Genomic DNA, 14,064 nt, shown 5'->3' with positions numbered 1-14,064 from the left:
AGTCATCTTATACTGAAAGAAAAAACTGCCATAAACTTCTATCTTCCATATGGCATGTGAAAGGTAAAACTGAAGTATTTACTACATTGAAGATTTTGCAAAAAGCTGACATTAAAACAAAACCAAAAAACGAATTCCTTGAGCTGCTGATTAAAGGTTTTCAAAACATTTGTTTAAACCAAATGTCACACTGTCCAGTAAACAGGGCATGCATTAATAGTTGTAGAGAGAACCAAACTTTTTACTTGGGTTCTGCCACTAGACTGCCAGCATGATATTGAGGAAGGCATCAGCACTATCACTTCACGGTATGTAGTTTTTGCTCTCAACTGAAGAGTGATTTTCTTATAGGCAGGGACAAAATTCATTCATTCACTCTTTCACACATTCATTCACTTAACAAATATCTGCCGAGCACCTACTATGGGCAAGGCCACGTACTATGCTCTGGAAGAGGAAGATGAGCAAGACTGGCTTGTCTCTGCTTCTGTGGAGCTTACACTCTAATGGGAGAGACCCTGAAACCATGATCTATAATCAAGTGGGATGACACCTGAAACTAATATAATACCATATGTTAATCATGCTGGAGTTAAAATTTTTAATTTAAAATGTATATAATTAAGTGGGATAAATTCTATGATGAGAGATACACAGAGATTGCCTCAGAACCAAAGAGCAGGGGGTATCTACGTCTAAGGAAGTCGGAGAGAAGTTTTTGGAAGAAATGGTGCTTACACGAAGACCTGCAGAACAAGTTGGGATTAAGCAGACAGAGGAGCGCCGCAGGGGGAAAGCACATTCTTAGAAAAAAGAGCCTTGCAGAAGGTCAGGAGCAGAGGGAAAGGCACGCAGCTTTGGAAGGCAGGGGCCTGGTCTGGAAGAGTCTTTGTGAGACGTGGAAGGCCACTGAACAGTTTTAACCAGAGAACTGAAACGGTCAAATGTGCAGAGGGGAGAGCATATGAGAGAACAGAACTGGAGGCAAGGAGATCACTGTGCACACAAGCGGTTGTAGGATGCCTGTACAAAGGCCGCGGCATACCACAGGAGAGACGTGGACCGAGTCAAGGACCGGGGAGGGAGGACTCAAGGATGAAATCAAATAAAGAGGCAATACAGTACAATGGTTACAACAGGAGCTCTGCACTCAAACTGTCCCTTTTTATCTCATTTCTAGGTTAGGCAATTGGTACTGCCATTCACAGAGAAAGGGAATGCGGGAATAAGTTTTTAGTGGGTAGAGAGATGAAAAGATCAACGTGAACACAATACATGTTCGAGTCATACGAATATCTGTGCGGCCACTCCCAAAAAGCAGACAGACATGTGATTCTGAGGCTGAGGTCTGTTAAGAGCATTAATACACAGATGGGACTTTTATGGCAGTGGGTGAATAAGAGCATAAGAGGCAAGGAGGCCCAAGGCAGACCTTGAAGAACTGTTCTGGTATTTCTTTTGTCAGCCACACAGAGCCCTCAACATGGTATCTGATCAATGCTTACTAGCTGTTACTAATGACCTTGATAAGTGGGAAAAATACTCTTTGCATGAGATAGCCTAAGGATAAATGTGATATCATATACAAGCTATAAGTTTAAAAAATATATATATACACACATATACATATATATATACATATATATACATATACATACATATATATATAGTTAAATGCCACATTCAGTTACTCTTTAAAATACCTCTATTACTTTTTTCTCATAAGATTAGCAAGTGCTTAATTAAAAAAAACAAAATTATAAAAAGGTATAACATAGAAGATAAAAGAGTCTTGTTATTCCCTGTTTCAGAAAAAAATTGCTAAAACTTAGGTCAATATTGTTGCAATGTGTATGTTGTTTTCCCATCAAGTGACTGCAAAAATTGTGACTGGTGAAAATCAGGACAGTCTCCGTTATTAGTTTCAAATCCAAAATTTAATCACTGTCATCTCATGATATGTTCAGGATATACTGATAAAGCAGATTTAAAAAAAAATAGAAGTCAAATAACTTGTTAGCATGAAATTCTGAGCATGAACTAAAAATCTACGGGCGTAAGACTCTGATATGTCCTACTGGATTGAAATGATTTCCTAACAACTTCCTGTTAGCCAACTCCTCTCAAAAGTGCTTAGCTCTAGGAAGTTTGTCTGTGAGGAGCCAAAGGATAAGAGGATAAGAGATGACCTAGACAAAGGAAAGAACAGTCAGGGTCAAGCCTGGGGTACAACCCGGACTACTGATGAGTGGCAGCTGCCAAGAACTTCCCTTTCTCCACCGCAACAACCCTCACAGTCCTGGAGTCCCAACAAGGGCATCTGGCCCATCCCCTGCGTCTGTCTCTTCCTCCAACTACCCATTGCAAGGATCGCCCTTGTAGCATATACCCATTTTAACTACAGTGATTTAAAGATTTTAAAAAATTAAATAGTTCTCCCTACTTAGAAGAATCATTTGGAAAACATGTAAATAATTAAAGCATGCAAATGGATTGATAGCAAGATTTTTTCTTTTTAGTAACAAGCTCTAATGTTTACTTCAGCTGGTGTGGGCCAGCTAAATAATCCCACTCCCTGCCTTTATCCATTAGCTTCCAAGTGATGTAACAGAAGAACCATTCTGTTACTTAAAGGTAATAATGTCTAATCCTGCCAGTCAGTTTTAAATGCTCACTTTCTCTTTTTTATATTCATTTTTTTATTTTTCAGAGAGAGTCGGGGAGGGGCAGAGGGAGAGAGAATCTCAAGCAGCTCTTTATTGAATGTAAAGCCCGACATGGGGCTCCATCCCACAACCCTGGGATCATGACCTCAGCTGAAATCAAGAGTCTGATGCTCAACCGGCTGAACCATCCAGGTACCCCTAATCACTTTCTAAATTATAAAATATAGGATCATAAATAAACTTTGAAGAGTACAGAAGAAAAGAAGAAAAAGAAAGCCTTTGCTTTCCAAACTCTGAAATGTGTTGATCATTTTTGGGCACTACTCCAGGTAATATGACGAACATCAAAAGTTTACACCAAATAATTCAGAAGTAACAAGAACAAAACTCAAAACTGCTAGTACAGAGAACCATCTAAAAACAGAAGACTAGAAGTGTATGACTACATGCTTTGATCCAGCAACATCTCTTTTAGAAAATTATTCTAGGGAAATAATTAAGGATGTGTTGAAAATTTTTGCTGCGAAGTATCAAGCTCAACATTTTCTATCATAGAAAAAAATGTAAACAACCCCAAATGTCCACATTCTGTGCTATTCATACAATGGAATACTATGCAGCTTCTTAAAATAAGATAAAGAATTTTGATATTAACAAACACTGGAAAGATTTTCATGGTATCAGTGACGGGTTAAAACATCAGGGTACAAAAGATCTGAAAAGCATGAGCCTATCTCTATAGCAAGGTGCATGGATTTCATAATAAAACAGGTAAATAAAAACATACGGCTACATTACCATTTCTTGACTTGAGATCTCTGTGAATCACTTTGACAGGAGCCTCCATATGTAAATAGTGCATTCCTTTTCATACAAGAAGAAAGGCCCATTAATATCATTTTTCAACACTGCATCAGTATTAGCTATTTTCAAACATCAGTATGTCATATTTTTGCAGAGGATTCAACAGCAGAAACTAAATTCATGTGTTCTGTTCTTACATGATTGATAGAGACAGGGTATATCTACATTAGGAAAATTTGTATGCTAAGGAAAGTTTATGTGCTTTAGTCTCTTAGAAGCTGGAGTTTGATTGTGGGTAAAGCCAGCTTCTTACAATACCTAATAAGGAAACCTTAATTTTCTGGAGTCTGCACAAAAATAGCACAGTTACAACCGGAAGAAGTTTCCAATGACTAAGGTATTCCACTACCAGTTGCCTTCTAAATCAGCCAAAGTTCTGACCCAGGTTTTCAGTTTTCATCTGGATTTCTGAAGCTTGATTTATTTTCTCAGTACTCACTCTAATAAGCCCCTGGGAGTGCTGGTGGGGTACGGGTGGGGAGAACTGGTTTGATTCATTAGTTGTGGTTGATAAAAGATTTTATGATCCTCAGATACAGAAACTTACAGGAGTTGCAAAATATTTTATTCTTTTTACAAGGATGAATCTTCAGGATAATCTATATTTAAATGCACTCCAAAATTCTCTCCAACATATTTAGAATGTAAATCAAGTTACTTCAGTAAACTGAATGTATATATAAAAAGTATAGTTTTATTATTTTGAATAAAAAATTATACTTTACTGTTTTAAATCAGACTTTAAAAGATATATACTTCACAGTTATCCTCTTGGTAGTGACTCTTTTTCTGTATTTATGTACTATCTACCTTCTTAGAATAAAGAATAACATTTTCTATTGAAATATAGTATTTCCTTTCCCTTTTCTTCACAAATTGTCTTCTAAGTAATGGATGAAACAGCTTCCCCACCACCACAATCAAACAAGCTCCTTTTGTTAATGAATTATCCATTTGCACATAATAAGTAGGCTTTGGTTCTGAGTATATAGAAAATTTCAATTTTATTAAGGCTAATTTTTAAAGTAATCTATTATTTTTCTATCATTCTGATTGTTAAATATTGAAGAGTCATGCAAGAACAAAGAAAATTTAAAAATTTAAACTCCTGCATTATACAGATATTACTGAAAAGAGTCAGGGTGACAGAAGTCTCAGTAATTTAAGCGATCTCACACAAGACAGAGCTAGAATACAGGAGAGTGTTCTTCTAACATGACATTCTACATATTACAAACTAAAAATTCAATAGCTACCATTTGGATAACTTTTAATCATTTTTAGGACTGGATGTCATACCTCTTTCTTGCTTCAAGAACCAAATTCAGGTAGAATCTGTTTAATTACAATTAGAGGCAGGGCTAGATAGTTTTTATACCTGCTGACAAGTAATGATTTCAAAACACAACACAAAAGCTTTAAATATAGGCATTTTCTTCCTTATGGCAGATATTTTGAGAAAAAATATTATAAGTTGTTTGTGTATAATGTATAACATACATTTACAGGATACTCAGTGTGTATAAACATAGCACTAATCACAATCATATAAAATTCTCTTTAATTTGTTTTTACAGAGCCATCCATACTTCTGCCTTATTTTTATTACGGACAATGAAGAAGGCTGAAAAACGCCATCATCAGTTTTAAGATTTGGGTTCCCAAAGAAGTGACTGGTGTCATCTGGGGGAGATTTGGAATCAGGGAGGACCATTACCAGACTGGATCCAGGTTCACCTGTTTTAATCGTTCCCTTGACACACTGGTGAGTGACCTACAGCAGTTCAGACCTACTTGCTGGTCCGCCCTCCATTTCCCTTCCCACTCAGAGAGAAGAGAGGCTTTTTTTTTTTTTTTTTTTTTTTTTTTGCTTTTTGGCTTTGAGGAGGTATTCTGTCAGCAGTAATGTTAAGCAACGCCTACTTCAAAATGCATGAATCAACTCTTATTTGAATAGAATTATTCATTCTTTGATTTCTCAACATCTTGTTGCTTCGATGTCTTCGATCGTGGTCAAACTGAAAGATACATGGCTGAATTTGAAACGGAATCAATAAAAATCAAGGGTTCCTTTCACTCTCCAAGTTCTGTGCAGAGCTTTACCAGACAGAGCTGAAGTCATTCTGAAAGCACTGATTTCTTCTTCCTTTTATAGGCCATTTTAAATATTAAGCATTACTTGGGACTATAAATAAACAAGTTTCTTCTCTGCCTCATTCTTCTCACCTGAGGCCAAACACGTTAGAACTTGCCTTTTAGAGCAATTCGCCAGCCATGAAAACGTGATGTCATTACTCTGCAGTCTGGCATGCCGTCCCCGTCTACTCATTCCCTCCATCCCTACTCTGTCCCTGGAGTTCCAGTCTACTACTTAATTAGCCCTGCTCTTTCTCTTCTTTGTCCTTCTGACACCCAGTGCCAGCCGTCTTGAGAAACCCCAGCGATGACTGAGCTGATCTGGAGCCAAGGGACTTGCCCCTCAGGCAAGGATTGTGCAGGGAAAGGGCCGGAGGGAAGAGGTTCACAGGCTGAGGGCCAGGGAAGCTGAAGTGGCACGTGCACAGCAGGAAGCGGAGTGACTGATGTCAGTTGATTTGTTTGCTGTCTATCCATCCTAAGTGCCATTAAGTAATAACATGGGTGTAATTGGCTGAGCACCCTAAACGCAAATGTCTGTAAGGTGAAGTGCTTTAAGCCAGAGACTGCTGTATATGCATTTACATTTATGTGAGTGTGTTTCCACAATGCTTCCGGTGGTTCTCCGAAATAGCACACCACCCTGCTTACAAACAGGCGGTTCCCGTGTACTAGTGACACATACAGGAGTGACTATGATGTTACAGGAAAATGTCTTTAAGAATGCCAAAATTTAAGGCTGATTTTGAAATGCCTGATGCATGAATACACAATTAAGTTAATTAACATAGCCAAAGCCTTAGGCACACCATCCTAAACACAGAGCTTGTTATTCTTATAAGGTAATGAAGTATGGTTCAGCAGCAGCATTTTGCATGAAATTAAAAAAAACTTTTTTTTTTTCACTTTCCCTATTTGAAGAATTTGGCAGGTGTTGATGAAACTTAAAACTGACAAGATAATTCCCCAAAGGAAAGACTATTACTTTTGGAAGTCACTGTGTGACTTCCCAGTGAAAGCAAAGTATGAGTTGCTCTCCTTACTGAGTGCTAAATATCCTTTTATTTGCTTTGTAAAGAGATGCTTATAGAGCTTAGACTAGTGAGATGCAAAGAAGTGAAGTGCCTGGGTAAAATCTGGACACCCTTACTTTCTAGGGGTTGCTAGAATACAAGTGTAACTATCAGCATTCATTATTTAGATTAAGTTGTTTCCAAAGCAACTTTGACAGTTATAAATAAAACTCAGAGACCTTCAGTTAGGAAAATGGAAAAGAAAAGATAAAAATAAACGGAATTTAAATTGCTTTAGAAAGCATTAGTCTATGCAGGAATTTATGAGGGAAAAAGAACTGGGCACCTTGTTTAGGGGTTTTGGGTATTAAAAATATTTCATTTCCAAGGATGACTTCCAAGTTTACATTAAATATAAAATAAAATCTGAATTGCTTTCACATGGCAGGACAAATAAAACTTTTTTTTTGAAAGTGGTTACTATTTTTAGCATATTATTATGTACACAAAATGAGTAGAACTAATCCCACAATAAATCACGTTTTCTGGATACTAAGTCTGAGTGGAGTCTTGCAGAACAACAGAATTATGATCTTTCCATTTAATGTGTTGATCAAGCAAGCTGGTCAATTACAATGTCACAAAATGTGGCAAAAATGGCTGCCCTGGAGCCACGGATTTTGTTAGGACTTGGTTTTAGGGAAAGATATACAGTAAAGAGAGAAAAGGAATGCAGGAGTGGAAAAGCAGGGACTTAAAATATCTATACAAAAGGGGGGGGGGTAGGGAGAGAGGGAGGGAGAGAGAGACACACAAACCAAAAATCCTGACTGTTAACTATAGAGAACAAAAAGATGGCTGCTGGGGGGGGGGGCGGTGATGGGTGAAACAGGTGAAGAGGATTAAGGAGTGCACTTGTCCTGATGAGCACTGAGTAATGTAGAGAATTGTTGAATCACTATATTGTACACCTGAAGTGAATGTAACACTGTATGTTAAATAACTATACTTGAATTAAAATATGAAATACAATGAAAATATCTGTACAGAAAGTTGCAGAACTCCTGGTACTTTTAGTCTGAAAAAGAAACATCTAAAGACACAGAAGAACAAATCTTCTGCCTTAAGTCACCACATCAAGATGGGAAAACGTGCCCCACCAATTCTGTGAGAACACAGGAAGCTTTGTTACCTTTGGCTACATCAGTGGCCCAGGTCATAATGTGATCCATGTCCATCTCTTCACTTCTGTTACTATTAATGTAATCATAGAGTGATCCCAGAGAAGCATATTCTAGTTTCAAAGGAAAGACAAGCATATAATTAAAATCCAGGTGCATTTCAGAAATAAGACTGTGTACCCATGAAAGGATTTAACAAAGGACATTAAAAGCACATAAGGACCGTTCCATGCTGAGGTTTCTTAAAGTTAATACCATCCTGAAAAGAAATTTGTCAAAGACAAGACCACTGACAGAACGAATACTAGAACTTCAACTGAGGCCGAAATCAAACGCCACTTGGATGGAGCTGAGAAACACAAAGAGGTGTCGGAAGAATGGATCTGAAACAAAGGCAGGCGTGTATGTAAGTATTTCTTTTAACAACTGTCATTCTTATGAGAGAGAGAGAGAGAGACAGAGAGAGGAAGATTAAATTCATAAGAGCATCTGTGTGACAAGGTAAACAAATCAATCCCTGTTGCATCAGGATTTAGAAGAGCCCTCAAAATTTAAGCACACACACAAAAACCTTTGAGATATAAAAATGGCTTTGAGATATAAATTACCTACCATGAAGTTCGCCTACTGTATGTGTACAATTGGGTGATTTTCGGTAAATTGACAGCTGGGCAACCACCACCCAATCCAATGTTAGAACCTTTCCATCATTCCAAGGGGCTCCCTTGTGCCCCTTTGCAGTTAAGCTCCGCTCTCAGCCCCAGCCCTACATACGGCCTGATTTCTTGCTCTACAAATATACCCTTTCTGCACATTTCATATAAATGGAACCATACAACATGTGGCCTTTTGTGTCTGACTTTTTTCTCTTAACATGATTCTGAGGCTCATTCATGCTGTACTCTATTCCTTTTTATTGTTGAATAATAACAATCCATTGAGTGGATCTACCACAATTATTTTTATTCATTCACCAGTTAATAGATATTTGGGCTATTCCTGATTTTTGGCTATTATGAATAGTGTCCTATCAACATTTGTGTACATGCCTTTGTAAGGAAATATGTTTTCATCTCTCTTGGGTAGATTCCTAGAAGAGGAATTGCTGGGGTATATAGTAAGTTTATGTTCAACTTTTTAAGAAACTATCAAACTGCTTTCCAAAGAGGCTGTATCATTTTATACTCCCACTAGCACTCTATGAGGGTTTCAGTTTCTCCACATCCTTGTCAACACTTGGTATTGTCTGTGTTTTTAATTATAGCCATTTTAGTATATAATTCCAGTGGCATCTCATATTGTTAACTGCATCTTCCTAGTGACTAATAAAGTTGAACATCTTTTCAAGTGCCTATTAGCCCCTAGTATATGTTCTTAGGCAAAATGTCTATTTGAATAGTTTACCCGCTTTAAAATTAGGTGTATTAATATTGAATTTTAGGAGTCCCTTGTTTATTCTGGAAGCAAGTCCTTTATCAGATTTATGATTTTAAACATCTTCTCCGAGTCTGTAACTTGTCTTTTCATTCCCTTAACAGCATCTTTCAAAGACCAAAAATTCTTAATTTTGATGAAGTCAAATATATCATTTTTCTCTTTTATGGATTGTGCTTTTGGTCTCCTATCTCAGAACTCTGCCTAACCCAAAAGTATACAGATTTTCTCCTGTTTTTCTTCTGAGAGTTCTACAGTTTTAGCTCTTCCACTTAGGTCTATGACCCATTTTGGGTTCATTTTTGTGTGTGGTTTAAGGGGAGGATTTAAGATAATTTTTTTTGCATGTGGACTTCTAACTGTCCTGGCACAATTTGTTGGAAAGACTACCTTTAATTTTTTTTTTATGTTTGTTTGTTTTTGAAGGAGAGAGATACAGAGCGTGAGCAGGGAGGGGCAGAGAGAGAGAGGGAGACACAGAATCCAAATCAGGCTCCAGGCTCTGAGCTGTCAGCAGAGTCCGACGTGGGGCTCGAACTTACAAACCGCAAGATCATGACCTGAGGTGAAGTCAGACGCTTAACCGACTGAGCCACCCAGGCGTCCTGAAGAGACTATCTTTTACCCATTGTCTTGGCACCTTTGTTGAAAATAAATTAACAATCAATGTAGGATTTTTTCCCCTAAATTCTTAATTTTGTTACATTGGCTATATGCCTATCCTTGTGCTGATACTACACCTATTCTTGTGCTGTATTGCTGATTACTACAGACTTATAGTAAGTATTGATATGACATAGTCTAAGTCTTCAACCTTAGTTCTTTAAAACTCTAGGTCTTTTGTATTTCTTATGTGAATTTTAGAATCACCTTCTAATGTCTTACTTAAAAAAATTTGCTGGGATTTAGATATGAATCATTTTTGAATTCATAAAATCAATTTGGGGGGCACGTGGGTGGCTCAGTTGGTTAAGTGTCCAACTTTGGGTTCAGCTCATGATCTCACAGTTCTTGAGTTCTAGCCAGGCTCTGCGCTGACAGCTCAGAGCCTGGAGCCTGCTTCAGATTCTGTGTCTCCCCCTCTCTCTGCCCCTCCCCTGCTCATGCTCTCTCTCTCAAAAATTAATAAACATTAAAAAAAATTTTTAATAATAAATCAATTTGGGGGAGAATTGCCATATTAAATTGATTTAATAATAAATCAATTTGGGGGAGAATTGCCAATAATGAGTCTTCCAAACTATGAACATGTAATATTTCTTCTCCATATTATTTAGATCTATAGTTTCTCTCAGCAATATTTTATACTTTTCATGGTAAAAATCTTATACTTCTTTACTAAATTTATCCTCAACTATTTTATTCTTTTTGATACTGTGAATGAAATTATTTCTTTTTTCTTTTTAAGATTTTATTTTTAAGCAATCTCTACACCCAATGTAGGGGTCAAATTTACAACCCCAAGATCAAGAGTTGTATGCTCTAACCAACTGAGCCAGCCAGGCACCCTGAATTAAATTGTTTATTAATTTCATTTTTAGACTGTTCACTCTCGATATATAGAAATACAACTGATTTTTGTATATTAATCTTGGATCCTTGTGACCTTGCTTATGAGCTTTGGTAGATTTTGTGGATTCCTTGGGATTTTCTACACACAGGATCATGTCATATGAGACACTTTTACTTCTTCCTTTCCAGTATAGACTCCTTTTATTTTTCTTATCTAATTGTACTGGCTAGAAACTCCAGTATAATGCTGAATAGATGTGGCAAGAGTGGAACCTCACTACCCTGTCCCCAGTCTTAGGAGAAGAGCATTTAATTTCACCATTAAGTATGACATTAACTGTGGGTTTTGTAGATGCTGTTTATCAGGTTGAGAAGATTCCCTTCTGTTACTGGTCTATTGAGATTTCTTACGCTAAATGGGTGTTGTAGTATGGGTGCCAAAGGGTTTTGTCTTTTTATTCTATTATCTATTATAGTGCCTTACATTAATTGATTTCAGATGTTAAACCAACTGTGCATTAATTACATTAATTGATTTCACATGTTAAACCAACTGTGCATTTTGGGGATAAATTCCATTTGGTATATAATGGTATATAATTCTTTTTACAGGTGGATGGGTTCAGTTTGCTAATACAGATCTTCCTTGACTTACAATGGGGTTACATCTCAATAAGCCCATCATAAACTGAAAATATGGTTAAGCTGAAAATGCATTTAGTACACCTAACCTACCAAACATCAATACTTAGCCTAGCTCACCTTAAACATGCTCAGAACCCTTAGATTACCCTATAGCTGGGCAAAATTATCTAACACAGAGCCTATTTTATAATAAAGAGTTGAATATCTCATGTAATTTATTGAATACTGTACTGACAGTGAAATGCAGAATGGCTCTATGGGCAAAGAATGCTTGTAGGTGTAGTGGTTGTTCACCCTTGTGATCGTGTATCTGAGCTCTGGTTCACTGCCACTGTTGCCCAGCATCACAACCGAGTACCGTACCACATACCACTGGCTCAAGAAAAGATCAAAATTCAAAATGCGAAGTACTGTTTCTGCTGAATGCATATTGCTTTTGTACCACTGTAAAGTCAAAAAATTGTAACTTGAACCATTGTAAGTTGGGGACCTTCTGTACGCGGTTAAGAATTTTTGCATCTATGTCCATGAAGGATACTGATCTATAGTTTTCTTATTGTGTTTTTGTCTGGCTTTGGTATTGGGATAATACTGGCATTACAGAATGAGTTAGTAAGTGTTCCTTCTTCCTCTATTTTCTGAAACAGTATGGGAAGGATTGGTGTTATTTTTTATATAAACATTTGATAGAATCCACCATTAAAATCATCCGGGTTTGGGCTTTTCCTTATGGAAACATTTTAAATTACTAATTCTAATTTCTTTGTTATAGGTTTAGATTTTCTGTTTCCTCTTGAGTCCATTTTGATAACTTGTATCTTTACAGGAATTTGTTTATTGTATCTAAATTACCAAATTTGTTGACATAAAGTTGGTCAACTTCAAGTTTCTGTCAAGGCCATAGTACTATCCTCTCCTTTATTTCTGATTTTGCTAATATGTACATTCTCCCTTTTCTCTTGATCAATGCAGCTACTGGTTTGTCAGTTTCACTGATCTTTTCAAAGACCAAATTTGTAGTTTCATTGATTCTCCTCTATTATTTTTCTGTTTTCTATTTTATCATGTTCTTCTCTCATCTTTATTACTTCCTTCCTTTGGCTTATTTTGGGTTTATTTGGTTCTTTTTTGTGGTTTCTTAAGATTGAAGTTTAGATGATCAATTTTGGGCTTTTTTTGACTTAGGTGTTTAAAGCTATAAATTTCCCTCTAAGTATTACTTTACCTGCCTCCTATGATTTTGTTATGTTGCATTTTTCATTTACTCTGTCCAAAATATTTTAAAGTCCATTGTGATTTCCTCTTTGACTCACTGAGTATTTAGAAGTGTGTTGTTTAATTTCCAAATATTTGGGGTTTTTTCAGCTTTCTTTCTTGTGTTGATTTCTAACTTAATTCTACTGTAGTGGAGAACATAAATTGCATTATTACAATCCTTTTAGATGTATTGACATTTATTTCATAGCCTCACTTATGCTGTATCCTGGAGAATGTTCCATGTGTACTTAAAAAGAATGTGTATTTTTTGTTAAGTGGTGTGTTCTATGTATGGTGACTTAGATAGAATTGATTGAGAGTGTTTGTCAAGTCTTCTAGATCCTTGCTATTTTCTGTTTAGCTGTCCTATAAATAATTGAGAGTAGGGTAGTGAAATCAAATATTGTTGAATTGCCTATTTATCCTTTACATTTTGTCAGTTTTTGCTTCTTATACTTTGTGGACCTGTTGTTAGGTGTGTATACATTTCAGGTGCTCTATCTTTCTAATGGGATGATCCTTTTATCATTATGAAATGACCCTATTCATCTCTATTTCTTCTCTTAAGTCTATTTTGTCTGAAATTAATTTAGTTACTCCAATTCTCTCATGGTTAGTGTTTGCATGATAGGTCTTTTTCCATCCATTTACTTTCAACGTTTCTGTGTCTTTGAATCTAAAATGTGTCTCTTGTAGAGGCGCCTGAGTGGCTCAGTCAGTTAAACATCCAGCTCTCAATTTTGGCACAGGTTGTGATCTCATGGTCATGAGATCAAGCTCTGCATTTGGACCCATGCTGAGTGCAGAGCCTGCTTGGGATTTTCTCTCTCCCTCTCTCTCTGCACCAACCCCTGCTCACGCTTTCTCTTTCAAATAAACATTAAAAAATAAAATAAAATGTGTCTCTTATAGACAGCATATTGTTGGATCTTGCTCTTTTAAATCCAGTCTGACAATCTCTGTCTTTTGACTAGAAAGTTTAGACCATTCACACTTAATGTAATAATTGATATGGCTGGATTTGATATTGCCATATTGTTTTTTACATGTCTCCCATCCTTCTCAGTCATCTTCTCTTCCTTTACTGCCCTCTTCTATGTTAATATTTTTTATTTATAATTTAATTCCTCAGTTGATTTTTTTCCTATATTTCATGAGTGGACTTTCGTCATGGTAGCTAAAGGGAATATAAAATACATCTTAATTTAGCACAATCTATTTCATTTTAACACTAAATTCTAGTAAAATAAACTATTCTCTAATACAGCTCCATTCCTTCCCTCATTTTTATGCTATTACCGTAAAATATATCTATATTTTTTAAGTAAGCAAAACAGAAAAAAAATAATTTTTTAA

At 36.5% G+C, this 14,064-nt stretch overlaps 1 protein-coding gene and 1 long non-coding RNA gene across 4 annotated transcripts in view; one reads left to right on the top strand and one right to left on the bottom strand.

The window, feature by feature from the left end:
* MAP3K20 (mitogen-activated protein kinase kinase kinase 20) overlaps positions 1-14,064 on the bottom strand; it is a 193,928-nt gene that overhangs the window by 74,694 nt on the left and 105,170 nt on the right. For all 3 annotated transcript variants that reach the window (XM_006935367.5, XM_023259463.2, XM_003990872.6), the window contains exons 4-5: positions 7,872-7,973; positions 3,465-3,530 (exon numbers count right to left, since the gene is read on the bottom strand). In XM_006935367.5, the coding sequence (XP_006935429.1) occupies positions 3,465-3,530; positions 7,872-7,973 (168 nt within the window). The remainder of the gene's footprint in view (positions 1-3,464; positions 3,531-7,871; positions 7,974-14,064) is intronic.
* LOC111561870 lies at positions 2,803-7,231 on the top strand. Its single transcript, XR_002744840.2, has 3 exons — positions 2,803-2,858; positions 5,108-5,295; positions 5,947-7,231. It is a non-coding gene; the product is annotated as an uncharacterized LOC111561870 (long non-coding RNA).

The sequence above is a fragment of the Felis catus genome, chromosome C1, assembly GCF_018350175.1.
Source record: "Felis catus isolate Fca126 chromosome C1, F.catus_Fca126_mat1.0, whole genome shotgun sequence".
In the NCBI taxonomy this organism is placed as follows: domain Eukaryota; kingdom Metazoa; phylum Chordata; class Mammalia; order Carnivora; family Felidae; genus Felis; species Felis catus.
Note: the sequence above shows the minus strand (reverse complement) of the source record. Positions and strands in the feature narration are given on the sequence as shown.